General features: G+C 34.4%; 1 protein-coding gene across 3 annotated transcripts in view; it reads left to right on the forward strand.

Moving 5' to 3' along the window:
* Positions 1-3,933: 3,933 nt before the first annotated feature.
* LOC111048034 (RNA polymerase-associated protein CTR9 homolog) overlaps positions 3,934-17,028 on the forward strand; it is a 29,255-nt gene continuing 16,160 nt past the window's right edge. Inside the window, exons 1-10 of one of the 3 annotated variants that reach the window (XM_039432843.1) lie at positions 3,934-4,410; positions 6,858-6,956; positions 7,553-7,792; positions 9,650-9,918; positions 10,672-10,867; positions 11,632-11,739; positions 12,624-12,743; positions 13,286-13,417; positions 13,653-14,040; positions 16,423-16,604. In XM_039432843.1, the coding sequence (XP_039288777.1) occupies positions 4,366-4,410; positions 6,858-6,956; positions 7,553-7,792; positions 9,650-9,918; positions 10,672-10,867; positions 11,632-11,739; positions 12,624-12,743; positions 13,286-13,417; positions 13,653-14,040; positions 16,423-16,604 (1,779 nt within the window). In that variant the 5' untranslated portion in view covers positions 3,934-4,365. The remainder of the gene's footprint in view (positions 4,411-6,857; positions 6,957-7,552; positions 7,793-9,649; positions 9,919-10,671; positions 10,868-11,631; positions 11,740-12,623; positions 12,744-13,285; positions 13,418-13,652; positions 14,041-16,422; positions 16,605-17,028) is intronic. The other 2 variants (XM_039432842.1, XM_039432844.1) reach the window with 2 other exon arrangements.

Raw genomic sequence — 17,028 nt, forward strand, 5'->3', positions numbered from 1 at the left:
TTTCTCCATCTCCATTTTTACGCGATTTAGGTTTTGGTGGATAGGCAAAAGACGGACGTTTTGATGGGAAAAGATTCCCGGCCGATACATTTTACCATCCAGACGCAACGACTTACATGTTTCGACTTTTGCTTGAGCAAAAGACTGAAGCTAAACTTGAGTGTCTAAACCAGGCTTTAATGACAAAAAGTATCTTGAATTTCCATTTCAAAGAATACATTGAGGAAAGAATCTCACCACACCGACACCAGGAACCACAAGGAAATTGAGCTCTACATTATGATGAAAAAATCTGACGACCATGGCGCATACGCGCTTCCAGTGGGAGAATATCAAGTATCAAGTAAAGGATTCAAGTTAATGTCTGAAACTCAAAACTGTAGTCTTTCTACAGATGGTAATAAATTGAAAATTGCATTTGTTCAAACGCTAATCACTAAGTAATTATTATTAAACGAAAATCCCAATTAAATGCTGTATTTACCTCGAAGACTTCTGCTACTAGTTTCCATCCAACTGTTCACCCTGTTGTCAATGTTTGCAGTAGCAGAAGTCTTCAGGGTGATCTACAGCATTTAATTGAGATTTTCGTTACAATGTGGTCTTTTAGTTGTACATTGGAACATCAGAGAAACCAGCGGTATATTATGTGAGTACAGCAAGATGGGATGTCCGTGAAACACATGGATGGCGACTCAAGTGACACACTAGCCAGCCGCCAAAACCTGGTGTCCTTGGAGCAATGAACACAATAAAGAATAATGCCCGTGTTCGCTCATACACTTCTGGTGTCCCACTGGCGACCCAGATATGTGTCCTAACGTTATAAATTAAAGCAAGCTCTAACGTTAAGGCAAAATAACGTTTTAGGAAAGGAAAACTTAAGCATAAATTTTGGTCATTGTGAAGGGTATATGTTTGTCGACTGGTGATGGGCCCTAATATTTCTAGATATGATCAATGATGTTGGGCTTCTTGTACTGGTGCTGATATTTGCGGATGACACCACAATAGGCCTATACTCTAGAAGGCGGACAGTTGAACAAGCTGGTTTGCAGGCTCAGCGAGTTTTTGATGATGCCAAGCAGTGGTTCGAGAGAAATAGACTCTGCTTAAATGTGGGGAAGACCCAGCAACTAGTCTTTGGACTTCGTAGCCTTGCTGACTCTGCTCATGAATCAGTGGAAAAACTCCTGGGATTTGTCATTGACTCCAAATTGACATGGGCAGGCCACAATGATGAAGTTTTCACCAGGCTGGCACGGGTAATCTACTTGCTGCGTAGACTCAGCAGAAAAGATCTGGTGATGGTTTGCCCTTTCCCATTTCCATCTGCTGTGGGGGCATGCGGCGGGCTGCAAGAGTGTGCTGATGCTCCAGAAAAAACACTTTGAGTGATCAACTTAGCAGGACATCGTGAGCACTGTAGGCTCATTGAACCTATCCTTAAGTTCACATAGTACATATTGTCTTGTCTACTACATGTTTGTTGAGGACACCGAGGGCAGTCATGTGCTGAGGGCTGATCATCATGTGCATGCGTTGGGAGGACTGAAGAAGAAAAAAGTAAATAAGTATGCTACAAGGAGGAGACTGGACATTGACATACCGCGCTACCAAACCAACAAGAGGAGGGACTCCTTCCCAATATTTGCACTGTGCCTGTACAATGACCTGCCTGCTAGTGTGAAGAACCTGCAGTGTATTGCTTTAAAAACAGAGTTAATATCTGGCTAAACAGAAACCCATTCTACTCAATGAGTATTTTGATGCACACAAGAACAATATAGTTTGAAGCCATCCATCTAGTTAACTGGTCATGAATGTAGGAGGAATTAAGGACAACAGCCGTTAAAGGTAGTTCCGTAGTTGTGCTATTACCAGTGATTGATAAATTAAAGCACACGCATTTGATCCCACACTTGTGGGTAATGGATGAAGGAGAACATATAAGGTATATTACATCTGTTCAGCGCAGCTAGTACTTATAAAATAAGCTTAGAAATTCCTCCTTTACTTTGTTGTGATACTATGTAGTTTTTATACTTGGCATAAGTGTAGATCCAAATGGGACAAAAATAGCATACACGAGTTCAACACTTGTTAGTTAAATATAATGACTGCTTTTTGTGAATAACACAGTAAATTGAGAGAAGAGTTTGAAAATATTAAAATTAGTTAAAAAATAGTGGGATAAAAATAATAGATATCAGGGGCCCGTTTCACAAAGGTACAAGTAGGTTACAAGTCTTGTTGGCAACCATGGTTTTGGAGAACAGCTGATTACTAGCGTTTCACAAAAACAAAAGCAGAATTGTAAACTTGTAGTTACAATGAATTTCTACAAGTTTACAAGTGATTTGCTTGTTACGAACAAGTGTTTCACAAAGATTTTTATTGTAGCCAACAATTTTTGTCGAAATTACTTGTTCGTAACTATGAAATTTCTACCGAAGTGGAAAGCTATGTAAAGGATTTACAAGTGATCATTAAAATGATTTGAAATATTCAATAAATATTTCTAATAATCAAAAATGCCCTATATTCCTCTAAAATTCATTATTTTGGAAATATAAGCATCAGGAGATTGAATTTAATAAATTTCCAAAATAGTTATTAATATGTTACCTCATAGGTTATGTGTACTATAGTATAAATACAAAGTAGCCTACATATACTGTGTAGGTTACAAATTCAGCAATAGATTAAGTAGACTGTACAAAAAACATTATATTGCTTTCAAATATTTTCAAAGTAATTATTGAAAAGTACAAGTAACCTTTATAAAGGAAATCATCATGAAAATAGGTTATGTTTACTATTGAAGTACTTGTAGACTTGTAAAATTGTAAACTTGTAGATCATAAATTTTTGTGAAACGTGAGTACTTGTAAACTTGTAACTACAAGTACTTGTTCGTAACCATGGTTGGTAACAATACTTGTACCTTTGTGAAATAGGCCCCAGGTCAAATGTAAGGTCGTGTAAAATAATATAACCTACCATAAATGGGCACCTTCTGGCAGGTGGTAGAGTAACGTTTGTTCTCTGTTGAGTCTTTTGGATTGCATTCCTTGCAACCAAACCTCGTGTTAACACTCTGCCTATCATTTTGAATATTATTAAACTAAAAATTTGCCAATTTTTCGCTATAAAATTATTGGAAGTCTAGCAGAACAAACTCTTGACTTGACTCCCGTTCTGAATTTCTGATTGGCCAATTCCCGATCCAGCAGATTGAGCAAACAGTTGCACCAACTATATTTACACTATCGATCTTTGAAATAACTTAGAATCAAATTTATAAAAAATTAAATTATATTTTAAAATACATTTCATTGTAGTAGATTCTTATAAACATATCTTATTAACTTTTGTAAGTTTTCAATTGTGAATACAGGTCTATCTCAGAGCAATCTAAATAGAAACAATAAGTTTGAAAAACTCAGAATTGCCTGTATAGTTGGTAGACAAAATCGATTGTTCAAAGAGTGTACTTAATTATTAATAGCAGTGGAGAAAGATAGAAAAACAGCACTGCCTTGTCAATGTCTTAGTATTTCTTTTGTCTATTATATGATCACAACAACCACAAGGACATGTCAAAACATAAAAATGAAAATATACATTCAAATTTGTCTCACAACACAAGTGTTTTAGGAGTGCACTTGCTCTCTTAGCTGTAGTGTTGTAACAACACATTTATGCCAGTGGAACCAGATTAGTGTACACAAACAAAGTAGATGCCCAATGTGTGTAGGATCGACTGTCAATGTCCAGTCGAAAGAAGAGCTTTCTTTCTTTTGGAGCATGTCTCATGACAAATAAAGTTTATTTATTATTATTTGAACTATTGGTTTGAGCATTTATGCAATTTTCAAGTGTCAAAATAAATTCACGAACATTCAGATTCGGCTAACTAACACGACGTAGAATCAGCTTGTATAAAAGTAACTTGTCCAAGCAAGTTGCACTTGAGAAGCACCAACGATATTCACGGTGAAAAATGTTTTCAATTCCAAATTGTGATTGCTTTAGATGAGATCTATTTAATTGTTTAAAAATTTCAATATAAAAGTTTGGTTATTTCAAATTAATTTATTTTTTGCACTTACCTTTTTGAGGTTATATTTGCATTTACGCACGCACACTCATTCACAATCAAGCACAAGCATCGGCATCGGCATAATCTTTGTGTGCGTGTGTCAATCTGTGCGTGTTTCATCTGTTTGTGATAATTCAATTATTTTATTATTTGTCATAACTCATAATGACTCCAAACAATCTCTCTTACTACTATCATAAAATTTCATGAAGCTATTGTTACTGTTGATCCGTGTTCAAGATTATTAATAACCTTCAAAAATGGCAAACTCTATTGAGATTCCTTTGCGCGATACAACTGACGAGGTAAGTCATCTTAAACACTCGATAATACAAAACATAAGTTGATATCCTTCATTATGATATTGACTTCAAAAATAACCTTGCCCGTAATCATAGTATATATCTTACTACTGTATTGTTTAATTAGATTTTGAATGGCTAGTTTTCATTATCTTTTTGCTCACCTAACCTAATAACAAACCGTCAACGGCGCTAATATGGGCTGCTGTGCCTCAACATCTGCTATGCTGTAACCTTGACTTTCTTCAACTTCAAACATACCTTTTATAAAATGTAAATTCTTGTTATTGATAATAGCATACTTAAATGCTATTCAGTTTTCTCAGGTTTCCAGATGTTAGTTTGTTATTATAATGTTTTTGATTTACGGTATCCTAAGTGATGAAATAAGTTGCTGCTACCATTGTGATTCTTGATAAGGAGAGTTATTTATCTTGTGCCCCAATTATCGGTAATATAAATAGGTAGCCTATCGAATGCATCACCATCAAAGTAAGCAATTTCAAAGCAAACACACAGCCTCCCTAACTTACCCTTCAAACTTTAAATTAACGAGCGGGCCATCTACTATTTAATATGTTGAGATTCATAAAAAAATGTAAACTTGAGGTCCATCAGTTCAACGTTAAAACTCATGAATGGGGTTGTTGTGGGCGGGGCGAGTGCTGTCGACAAGTCAGTTTAACAATTCACCAGACTTCCGACAGCAGTCTGGTAAACTCACTAAACTGTCAACCACCCAAGGTCAGCCGCCTAGTTACGTTTGATTTGGATCGTGAGTGGGGATGTTTAACTAACCAGTCTGTGCGTGAGTGGCTCACAATTCTACGTGGTGGCCCAATGTAGTTGGACCAAATTGGCGGCTAGTAAATGACCCGTTTTGTTAAACGGAACCTTTCAGGTTCTGAACTGATGTGTGATTTAATGTTTCGTTTCGATGTATCGATAATAGAGACACCAGATACGCTTAAATGATACAGTTCATTGTTTACATAATCAAATCAAAATCCATTTATTGCCACACAAATTACAATTTGTATAGGCCACGTCATGAGAAAATTACATAAATCATTACATAATTATATAACTAATCATACCACATAAAAACAACAAGAAATCATCACATCAACGTCTTAAAAATTCTCCATATTGAAGGCAGAATATTCATCATTAGTATAAAAACAGTTTCTTATTAGAAAATCCTTAATTTTAAGTTCATATCTACTCACTAGTAAGCCTATCATATGTAACTGTAACTGAATATAAAACCTAATTGCACACGTCCTAAAACTAATATGACTAGATTTGTACCTACAATATTCGTTTCTAATATTCGGTTCAACCTATTTCTTGTGTTGTGCAAATAAACATCAAAATGACAAGAGAATGAGAGCAAGTTAGTCTTTACAAATAATAAACATTGAAAAATAAAAATACACGGTAAACATAAGTCTCAATCTAAACTAATAGCGGTTTGCAGTGTGTACGGGGAGGAACATTACAATGGTTCTTATTGTTCTTTTTTGTAACACAAAAAGTGAATGGGAATCACTAAAATCGGCCCATAATATAGCTCCATAAAAAAGTGTGAATGCACATACTATAGTAGACATTTACTAAAATTTTCTGAGACACTAATTCCTTTACTCTTCTCAACATAAATACACACCTCTTGTTACCTTGGGGATAGTGCAGTCAATATGGCACTTCCATTTCGTATTATTCTGTATTTTATGCCTAGAAATTTGACAGAATGCCCTGATTTCAAGTTATTATAAGGTTCAGATTAGTTTTGCGTTTTGTTCAAATTCAGAGCAAGTTTATTAGCACTACACCAATCGGACATCAGTTCTAATTTTTCATTTAATAAGGTTTCTCTTCTGTTGAGATCGGTCACGATATTCAGGCATACATCATCTGCATACATATAACAACTTGTGCTATCATCCTCAATATTGCCTGGCAGGTCATTCATATAGATAATAAACAGTAATAGTCCTAGAATTGAGCCTTGGGGCAGGAGGGGCACTCCATTAGTAACAGGCTTGTAACCAGACATGTCTTTATTAAAGTACACTGCCTGAAATTTGTCCATTAAATATGACCTTATAAGTGCTACAAATCTACAATTAAAACCAAAATTTCCAAGTTTAGAAAGTAGAATGTCATGAGATGAGATAAGCATGGGTCCATTGTTTATTTCAGCATGAAACATAAAATTGAATTACATGAAAACAACAATTATAATCATCTATGAGAAAAAATTACATTAAGCTAAAATTCAATAATCAATTCCACACAAGTTTGATTCATCCCTGTAACTTGATTACTATTCACAAGAGAATTAAGGTAGCCTAAATTTAAACTGAAAGCTTTATTCTTAAATTATACTATGATACTCTTTTTCATTTTTTTAGATATTATTTATTAAATTATGATATTTGTTTCAGGTTATTGAATTGTACTTTGATCAACTACCTGAAGGAGATGAAGTTCTTGGTATTCTCCGGCAGGAGAATGCTCAATTACACATCTGGGTCAACTTGGCGGTAAGTGGTTGTATTTTCATTTTATTAGATTGAACAAAATTATTCAAAATAATTGTCAATAAATTACTGAACCATACTTGTAATAAAGTTGTTTTTTAGTAAATATTTGAAATATTTACGAGTTAATGAGATATAAGAAAAAAATAAAAAATATAGTTCTATATTGGCAGGTCAAAGCTTGATCACAAATTGTCAAAACTTATCTTTACTAAAAATTCATTTACAATTAGAAATGTAAAAGTAATCCCTTAACTTTTCTGTTTTTGAAGATTTCTGAATACTAAAAGCAATTCGTTGGATAAAATAATTTTTTGATATTAATTTGTTGGATCTTATCGTTGCCTTACAACACTGATCGTTTAACTTCCCCTACCTTCTTGAATCATTAAGATTACTTGACCTGTAAATTCTGAATTTTGGATTTCAAATAAATCAGGTAGTCAATCTTATAGCCATTCACTTATTGTATCAATTACGTATGTTAAAAACAAGGTTAAAAAAGTTTTCTTCATAAATTGACATTTTACTTTTTAAAAATGTATAAAATGACAAAATATACAACCTTTATTATAAATCATAATCATGTTGTTTTTTAGCTGGAATACTATAAGCAGGGCAAAATCAATGACTTCATCAAGATTCTCGAATTTTCGAGGATCGATGCTAACATCGATTACAGGGATTTCGAAAAAGATCAAATGCGAGCTCTGGACATGCTGGCCGCCTACTATGTGCAAATGGCTAATCGAGAAAAGAACAAAGACAAGAAGAAGGATTTATTTCTGAAAGCAAATGACTTGTATACAACGGCTGACAAGATCATCATGTACGATCAGGTAAACAATCAATCTCAATATTCTGATTTGTTTTGAATTACATCTTTATCATTATAAGTACTTCCTTCCTTTGTTCAATGCTTAGAGTTTCTCTATAATTCTCAAATTGTATATTATATTCATTTGTGTAACTCGATGAGAATAAGGTCCGGTTTCTAGGACACTTATCAAATGTATCGGTTTAATGGCCCATGAGATTAAATAAGTGTTCTGGAAACCATAACCTCATTACTCTTTTGAATGATACTGATAAGATTTGTTGGCTTCAATCTCTAACACACGAGAAGTGAGAGAGGGCCAGATGCGCCCTATCTTAGTTGCTCTGAACAAAAATGAAGATTAATTAGAATTATTGTATTGAGGAATCAAATTTCTCAACATGTCTAATCAAACTCATTAATAAAGGGGCCTATAGACGAACAACTTGCTGTGTTTGAGAAGATGTTGTTCGTCTGTGGGCAGGTTGGCGATTGTAGCAGCCGGTTGGTCCAACGGTTGGTGTGAGATCAAATAGTTTTGATTTTCTGTGGGCGGAGCCTCATGTTGGCAACCATGTTGGAGCATCTGTGGGGAAGTTGACAATACAGTTCACAACCTCAGTATTTGAATAGTCTCGTAGTACTCATGGGCGCCAACTTTCAAAACCTTTGGGTGGGCTTAATTGTTTGTGGGGTATTCAATCCCCCCAGAAAAGGGGATCCAGGGACCCCCCCTTCCCCGGAAAATTTTTAAATTTTAATATGCTTGAAAGCATTTTTAGGCCTCATTTCACAATAAACGAAAACCAGGTTTGAAAGGCAGTTGGATGATTGAGAGGCAGTTATCTTGTAGGGTGATTTTAAAAAGGTTCTGTAATATAATTCTTTACTGGTTTAGAATCTACTGTTGCTCAAATTCAGGTTATTTCATGAAATCAGGCTTTTTCACTTATTACAGTATTAGTAAACCAGGGAGCAAAATCTTAAAACACAATACATTTTGTTTGTATGCTGAGTAACAATTAAGTCTTGACTAAAATAAAATGAGAACTCGCTTTTTATTGAGCTTATACAATTTGTTGGAGGATTTTTTTATTTGAAGTACCTATTTCTTCAACTTCTTAAGTGAAGGCGGTTAATCATTCTTGTTCTTCTGTAAAAACATTAAAATTTTGTATAAACAGTAAATCTGTAATGTAACACTTTTTCTTAAGCCTGTTATAAAGCATAGAGACCTGTTAAAAAATGGAATATATGCTCTCAACTTAAATGATAGATAATACATAAGCCTTCTTCATTCATAACCAGGTTATATTATATAAAAGCCTTATATTTATTCACAACCAGGTTCTTCCAGGTTGGTGTTCGTCACATAGCTCGTATAGTTCAATAAAAGATAAGAGACCGCTCATTTTTTTGTAAATGTCGAGTGTAAACGCTACAGCAACAGAGCTGATCCGGAAATGAAGTTCGCAAAAGCAGGTTGACTGTCTGTAGGAAACAGTGGCCAACCAAGTTGTTCGTCTATGGGCCGCTTAAGAGGATAATTTATTTATTATTTCATGCCAACAAACTGAGAACAGGTATACATTTTGTTTAGAATGCCTACTTGTTTTGTAGAGTAAATATGTTTGATGTGTAGCTTTTCATTTCGTGTGGTTATAGTTTTTTCAAGTTCTCGTGTAAAAATAAATTTACTACAGCATTCAACTTTGGATTTTTGTGTAACAATAATCATAAAATTACTGTAAATTAATCTATTGCCATCATGCATGATTCTAAAAAATCAAGTAACATCGATTGAGTGAGTCTTCAGTTATCAGGAGTTTTACAACCCACACATTATGCAAGGAATAACCAATTTACGTTGATATTTCAGAACCATCTGCTGGGTAAAGCGTACTTTTGCCTTCTGGAGGGCGATAAAATGGAACAAGCTGATGCTCAGTTCAATTTCGTGTTGAACCAGTCGACGAATAACATTCCTTCTCTGCTTGGTAAAGCGTGTATTGCATTCAGCAAGAAGGACTACCGCGGAGCGCTGGCTTTCTACAAGAAGGCGTTGCGAACCAATCCCAATTGCCCGGCAGCTGTGCGGCTTGGCATGGGACATTGCTTCATGAAGCTTGGCAATCAGGAAAAGGCTAGGTAACTATTTAGGCTACCAACTTTTTAAAACATTTTTCAATAACTTAGCTGAAGTGCTGATTTGATTGAAAAATTCTACCTGATGATATTTAAACTGGTAATTAAACTTGTTTTTTAGGTTGAGGGTTAGGTTTTTGATTTCAAGTGACAATATGCTTGTATTATTTGATAATTTTAGAATAAAATATCATCATCATTATTGGCACTACTGCCCATGTAGGGCCTTAGCCTTCACAACCACATCCTTCCACCCCTTTCGACATTCTGCTGTTCTTCTCCATCCATCGCAAATCCTCCTCCACATCGTCAACCCACCGCTTTCTTGGTCTTCCTTGTAGTCTTCTTCCTCCGGGTTTGCCTTCCAGCACCATCTTTGGCACCCTCCCTTCCGGCATTCTGTGCACATGACCAGCCCATCTCAGCCTCATACTTTTCACAACAGATAAACTACTGGTCTCCTCAAACAATCTTCCAAGTTTACGTTTGTTCTTATCTTCCATAAATATGTTTCAATAAATTGATTACTTATCCTCCATAAATATGTCTCAATAAATATAATCAATAAAATATGTGACACTATATTCATTGACTTTCTGAAAGCAACAGGAAGTTGACGAACTGACAGCTGGACGTAATGAATTTGCCTACCCGGACTGATTCTTGATCAATGGTGAAGTGGATATCACCCAACCGTAACATAAATAGCTGGTCTCCTTTGTTACGAACAGAGTGAATTGTTGAATTTGTATCCAGGTTAGCATTCGAACGAGCTCTTGAGCTGGACTCGGGGTGCGTGGGAGCACTGGTCGGTCTGGCCATCCTGCAGCTGAACAGGCAGCAGCCCGATGACATTCGCACCGGAGTACAAATGCTGTCCAAAGCCTATTCCATCGACTCCACCAATCCGATGGTTCTCAACCATTTGGCCAACCATTTCTTCTTCAAGAAGGTATTTCACGCAATTATATTATTAGCATATTTTTATTCGAATGAAAAACGAAATAAAAATTTGTTGTAAACCTTGTGTTTATTTGAGTTGGATAAAAATTGAATAAGTTTATTTGATAAAAAACACACATTTTATTACATTTTCAGTAATACAGTACAAGTAATATCAAACAAATATAATGAACCCAAGATGATCCTGTGGGACTTGAAAGAAAATAAATAATATAGTATAGTAATAGAGTTGATTATATTCATAGTATTAGTGGAATATTTAAAACTACCAAGAATTGAGGCAGCAAGCAGGCTGTGCTCTGTTTCTGCTGGTGGTGACATGATTATTCTTCTTATAAATTCAAACCTGTTTCTTATTTTTGTGTATTCCCTTGTTTTTATTTTAGAAAGTTTTTTCATAGATCAAGTTTGCCCCGTATTTTATCAATAAAGATAATTTTTCTCTCATTGAACATTGAATTTATAAAAAATATGTAGAATAATTTTTCAAATCATTCGCTGCAAGGACTATCAATGTCCTTCACGTTATTCGTCATCCAATGAAAACTGGAATGAATGAACTTTTTCAAACCGTTCTACGCACTTAGTTCGTCTCGTCTAACAGTGGTTGGTTGTGAAGGAAGCTTATCATAATATGGCTACTACTTGGGTAATTAACAGGCAAAAATTCATTATAATTGTTATTTATACATAATTGCGCTAAGTAATACTTTTAATTGTATATAAAATTATAAATTTTGAAAAATGTTTCAGGACTACTTGAAGGTCCAGCATCTAGCACTGCATGCATTCCACAACACCGAAAATGAAGCGATGCGCGCAGAAAGTTGTTATCAGCTGGCAAGAGCATTCCATGTCCAGGTGAATCTAATAACATTTTCTATCAAACGTAAATGCTAAATCTCTTGTAAGTTCACGTATTACAGTATTAATATCTATTATTGTAGCTCTTTACTGAATGGACCTAAATAATGATGTTTCATTCCACTCTCTGTAATAAATTGGATTTGATACAATATAAAAATACAGTGTAATTTTTCGACGCTCTATCCTACAATTAGACTTTTGAAATTGATTGACGTTTAAATTTGACTGTTTTCTTTGGAATTGTAATGAATTACATGATGTTTGAAGAATCACTCGTGCTATTGCTTTTTATAGACTGATTATCGAAAAACTTATAAATGTAAGATGTGAAAAAGTTATTGTTGAACTTCATCAAACTTCATATTTATTTATTTATTTATAAGGTTAGCAAAAAAAATACAAGAATCGGAAAAGAAAAAACAGGCTATTGCCTAAAACTTCTTCAATTTCCTAATTTAGTTTTAAATTGTCCAAATATTATAGGTTATGTCCATTCAAATTTCTACACCAAATCACAATCTAAAATATAAATTAGAATAAAACAATTTTAAATTTGGATGGATTAATAATAAATGTTTCTTAAAAACATGAAACAAACTATAAATTCACAAAATAAAGAATAAAAACACTTAAATTTTGAGCTCGAAAATATCACATTCACCATAGCTATATACCAGCTGTAACTGTTAGCTATTAAATATATTATTTAATTATTAGGTATAGGTCTTTAGAATGTTCATTATTAATGAGACTCTTATTGTGAAATAATTGATACTCTTACAATATTGGTTGGTTTGTGTTATAGGTGAATTTTATTATGAAGAAGAATATTAATAAGTTTATTTCAGTAAATTACAATGACGAATAATTTGTTTCAGGGTGATTATGATCAAGCTTTCCAGTATTACTATCAGGCAACCCAGTTTGCTCCTCCTATGTTCGTCTTGCCTCATTTTGGCCTTGGTCAAATGTACATTTACAGAGGTGACTCAGAAAACGTAAGTAGTTTTCAATATTTTTCGAAATAATTTTTATATGATGAATCATAATATTATAATATCATTGGTCTATTTTCAGTGTCGTTCATAAGTTCCAGTTATTTATTTATTTGAACAAAAAACAAGTGAGTTACAAAGATATACATTATAACAATTTGTTTTTTGTACGGTTATCTAGTGCAGCAGAATAGCTTAGTATGCTGCACACGTCAGGATGGTAGCTGAGTTGAAGTTCAGTCGAAGCTCTCTCGAAGGGCACTCAGCCACTCAGCATCCTCGTCAAGTCGATTTGTGTTAAAAAAAGTCAATAGCTGGTGACAAAATGTTGGCGATCTCGGTGCATCTTTCGAATGGATTTAGTATATTTTATATGTTTTTCTCTGGATATCAAATCCAGGAACTCATCAAGGTTTTTGTAGGAATTTTGTAGGTTTAATGAGAATCTTTACTGAATTTGTCGTCATCGAGATGTATATATTTCTGAAAGTAGCCTAGTGTATGGATTCTACCAATTTCTAATTGAAAAATTTTATTGTTTTCAGGCCGCACAGTGCTTTGAGAAAGTATTGAAAGCTCAACCGGGAAACTATGAGACAATGAAGATTCTGGGCTCTTTATATGCTAGCTCAACTAGTCAATCGAAACGTGATATAGCAAAAAATCATCTCAGAAAGGTTCGTAGCACAAATTTTTTATCCATATTCTTTTGATAGTGTGTCTCCATTTGTGTTTGTTTGACAAAAAATGTGATTTGCTGATGAGAAATGTAATGAAATTGCATTGTTCACAAAATGCCAAGATATTCAGTTATCAATTCATTTATTTATTCAGTTATTAATTCATTTTTTATTCATTATTCATCTATTCATTTGTTTATTTATTTATTCATTCATCTATTTGTTAATACAGGTTACAGAACAACTACCGGACGACGTAGAAGCGTGGATCGAACTGGCGCAGATTCTGGAGCAGAGCGACCTGACCGGAGCACTGCACGCTTACGGCACGGCGACCAACATTCTCAAGGACAAAGTGAACGCAGACATTCCGCCCGAGATGCTGAACAACGTGGGCGCTCTGCACTATCGCTTGGCGAGCCTCGACGAGGCCAAGCTCAGCCTGGAGGAGTCTCTGGCGCGTGCGCAGACCGAGGCCAGCCATGACCCGCAGTACTATAACTCGATCGCCGTCACCACCACATACAACCTGGCCCGCCTCAACGAGGCCCTCTGTCAGTTCGACATCTCCGAGAAGCTCTACAAGGACATTCTCAAGGAGCATCCCAACTATGTCGATTGTAAGTGCACTTCAACTCGAATTTCTCATCTTATAATAAAGTTCACATCAATATGTTGATCACAATCAAATAAGTTCATTTTAACTGAAATATGTGATGAAATTTGTCACCTCGTAATAAAAAAAGAAAGTTCACTTTAAAATACTAGTTTTGTTTGAAGGTTGAGAATGTTTGAGGTGACACATTATTATCACATCAATAGCAATCTTTGGGGTAGTTCATCTTCATTCACGACTCTTTTGTAGTTTTCATAGTTCAAAAGTGGGCAGTTAGAGTGGTAGCTGGTGAGTCGATAAGAAACAGCTGTCGACCAAATTTTAAAAACCTTAACAGGGTGGCCACCTACCGGGAAAACCGGGAGAACCTTGAATTCCTCATGATTTTTCTAACCGGGAAAAATACCGTGAATTCCTCATGAATTTTTCCAATTACTCACGAATTTTTCATAAATTTTAATCAATCTAGTAAAGAAGTGTACAGTAACAATAAACTCAAATAAAAAAAATACTTGATGGCCAGCAATAATAATTGGCAAGGTTTTTAGCTACTTAACATAGAAAATCTAAAAACATCGATACTCTTGTCTTGTCAAAAATTTCCAAAATATTTTGAAATTTAAATATACTGTTTGCAATTCTTCATTGAAGATCAAACTGAAGATTTCTATAATAAATTCTTTACGAATGTATATTGTTCCTCAAATACCGCGGATACTCTATCTGGAAAATTTGAAATTTTACTCTGGAAAACCGGGAATTACTCATGATTTTTTATTTTAAAATGGGTAGCCAGCCTGCTTTAAATCCTTCCTTCACCTTGTGTCTATACTATTTATATTCTATTTTGGAGGCCCTTTGTTTTGTAAAGAAAAATCAATGTTTTTTTCACACGAGGTGATAAATAATTCTCATAATACGAGTAATAAACACTTGCTTAGTGATTAGAGGCATCTCTCCAATTTCTATAAGCGTGGTGTTAGGAGTTCTGGTATCCAATAATACAACATTCTACCTGTCTTTATAAAGGTTATGAATGAAAGCGAGTTTAAATCTAAACTCAAAATTGATTTCTCAGAGAATGCTTTCTATTCAAAAGAAGAATACATGAATGTACATGATCAAACTACAGTATTCTCTGTCCTCTTTTGTGTAGGTTATGTCTTTATTATTTTTCGATCATTTTTTTTACAAGTTTCAGATCCCCCTGTTCAGGTGGCCAGTGGATGCTTATTAATCTATCTTTATCATACTGATTTTAGGTTTTTAGTTTTTCCGAACTATTTATCTTTTTAAGTATACCTTTTTTTGTTTTTGTATGTTTGCAGGTCGTTTATTACAATAAATCACACATGAAATTAGGAGTAGGCTAGTTATTCGGACAAAACGATTTGACCAACCATTGATTGAGTTGGCGCTCATAGTTCTCAGTTTTTCTCCCACATCAAGGTGGTATTTTGGTAGAGAGTTAGTGGGAAGAATACTTCGAATATTCTTTCCGAAGAATGGACATTGATATGTCCAAAGCTCCGCCAATTTATGTAGATGCATAACAATATTATCTATTTTATCTATAGTTATTACAAATTGTTCTTTCTCATATTATATACAGCTCAATAATTATTTTCTTAATTTATACTTTGTAAATTCATCTATAATTTTGCTGTATTGTACTCAATCAATCAATCAAGGTCGGCGAAAATTGCATGTTCATGTGTTGGCAAACACTGGGCAATGTTCGTCATTTTAATGTTTGTTGTGTGAATTAAGCTGAATGTACATATATTCTAACAGTCAGACAGGACATTTTCATCGCGTCACCTGCTTGATTATTAATATAACAAAATAAATGAAACCTCCACATAGGATAGAAACTTGAACCTGTTGTGTCGCAAATTGCAACAAATTTAACTCAATTTCAAGGTTACTCTAGCTGTTATCAGTATTGCTAAATAATATCAATTAAATGATATTTTTTTCATTTTTTTTTGGTAATTTGTAATTTGTGTTTTGTATTTTGAGTATCTTATGTTTATTTGAATAAAATTATTGATTTGAAAAAAGCTTTCCTTGCATCCTTTACAGAACTAAAGCCTCACATTTCTGAGGTAATTGAAGGTTGACATTTCATTGTTGTCATTGAATGATGAACGTTGCCCAACATTCGCCAACAAATGTACATGTGATTGAGGAATACATAAAGGTTTACCGTTCGGAAAAATTGAAAACATGAAGTTCATGAATGGTTTCTGATATACGTACTAATATTAGTTTTATTTTTATAAGTTTTTTATATTGATTTTTGAAATCCTTTATATTTTCCATTCATCAAGTTCACATTAGGTTTGCTGTAGGTGTTTCAAATATAGGTGTATTGTTTGTGCAGGTTACCTGAGGCTAGGCTGCATGGCAAGGAACAAAGGTCAGATCTACGAGGCGTCGGATTGGTTCAAAGAGGCGCTGCGGAGTGACAACGAGCATCCCGACGCCTGGTCGTTGCTAGGCAACCTCCATCTCGCCAAAATGGAGTGGCAGCCTGGCCAGAAGAAATTCGAACGGATCCTCAAGGTGAGCTCACCATTTATCCACTTGCTTGATAAATTAATAATAAAAGTGTATGTCAAAAATTTTCAATTCCATTCAATTTCCACATAAAATTACAAGTTTGTACAAAATACTTCAGTTAATATAAAATAATATAAAGATTACATTTTGTTTTCAAACTGTAACTCAATTGAAAAGTGGTATTCTCCAAGAAAACTATTCTTCTGTGAATGGGGGAAGGTTCCTAGAAGCAGATAGTAGTGAAATGAGAGGGAAGAGTAAAATAGTAATAAGCAAAATAATAGATATAGAAAGTTGAATAGATAGTAGAATGATACCGAGTGCAATCTACAGACTATTACACTTTCGTGCTGTTTTTGCCACTAATTGTTGAAGAGTGCATAATCAAGATAAAAGTATCCAAATGGAAAAAGAGAGTCCAAGAAAA

Source organism: Nilaparvata lugens, chromosome 7, assembly GCF_014356525.2.
Source record: "Nilaparvata lugens isolate BPH chromosome 7, ASM1435652v1, whole genome shotgun sequence".
In the NCBI taxonomy this organism is placed as follows: Eukaryota; Metazoa; Arthropoda; class Insecta; order Hemiptera; family Delphacidae; genus Nilaparvata; species Nilaparvata lugens.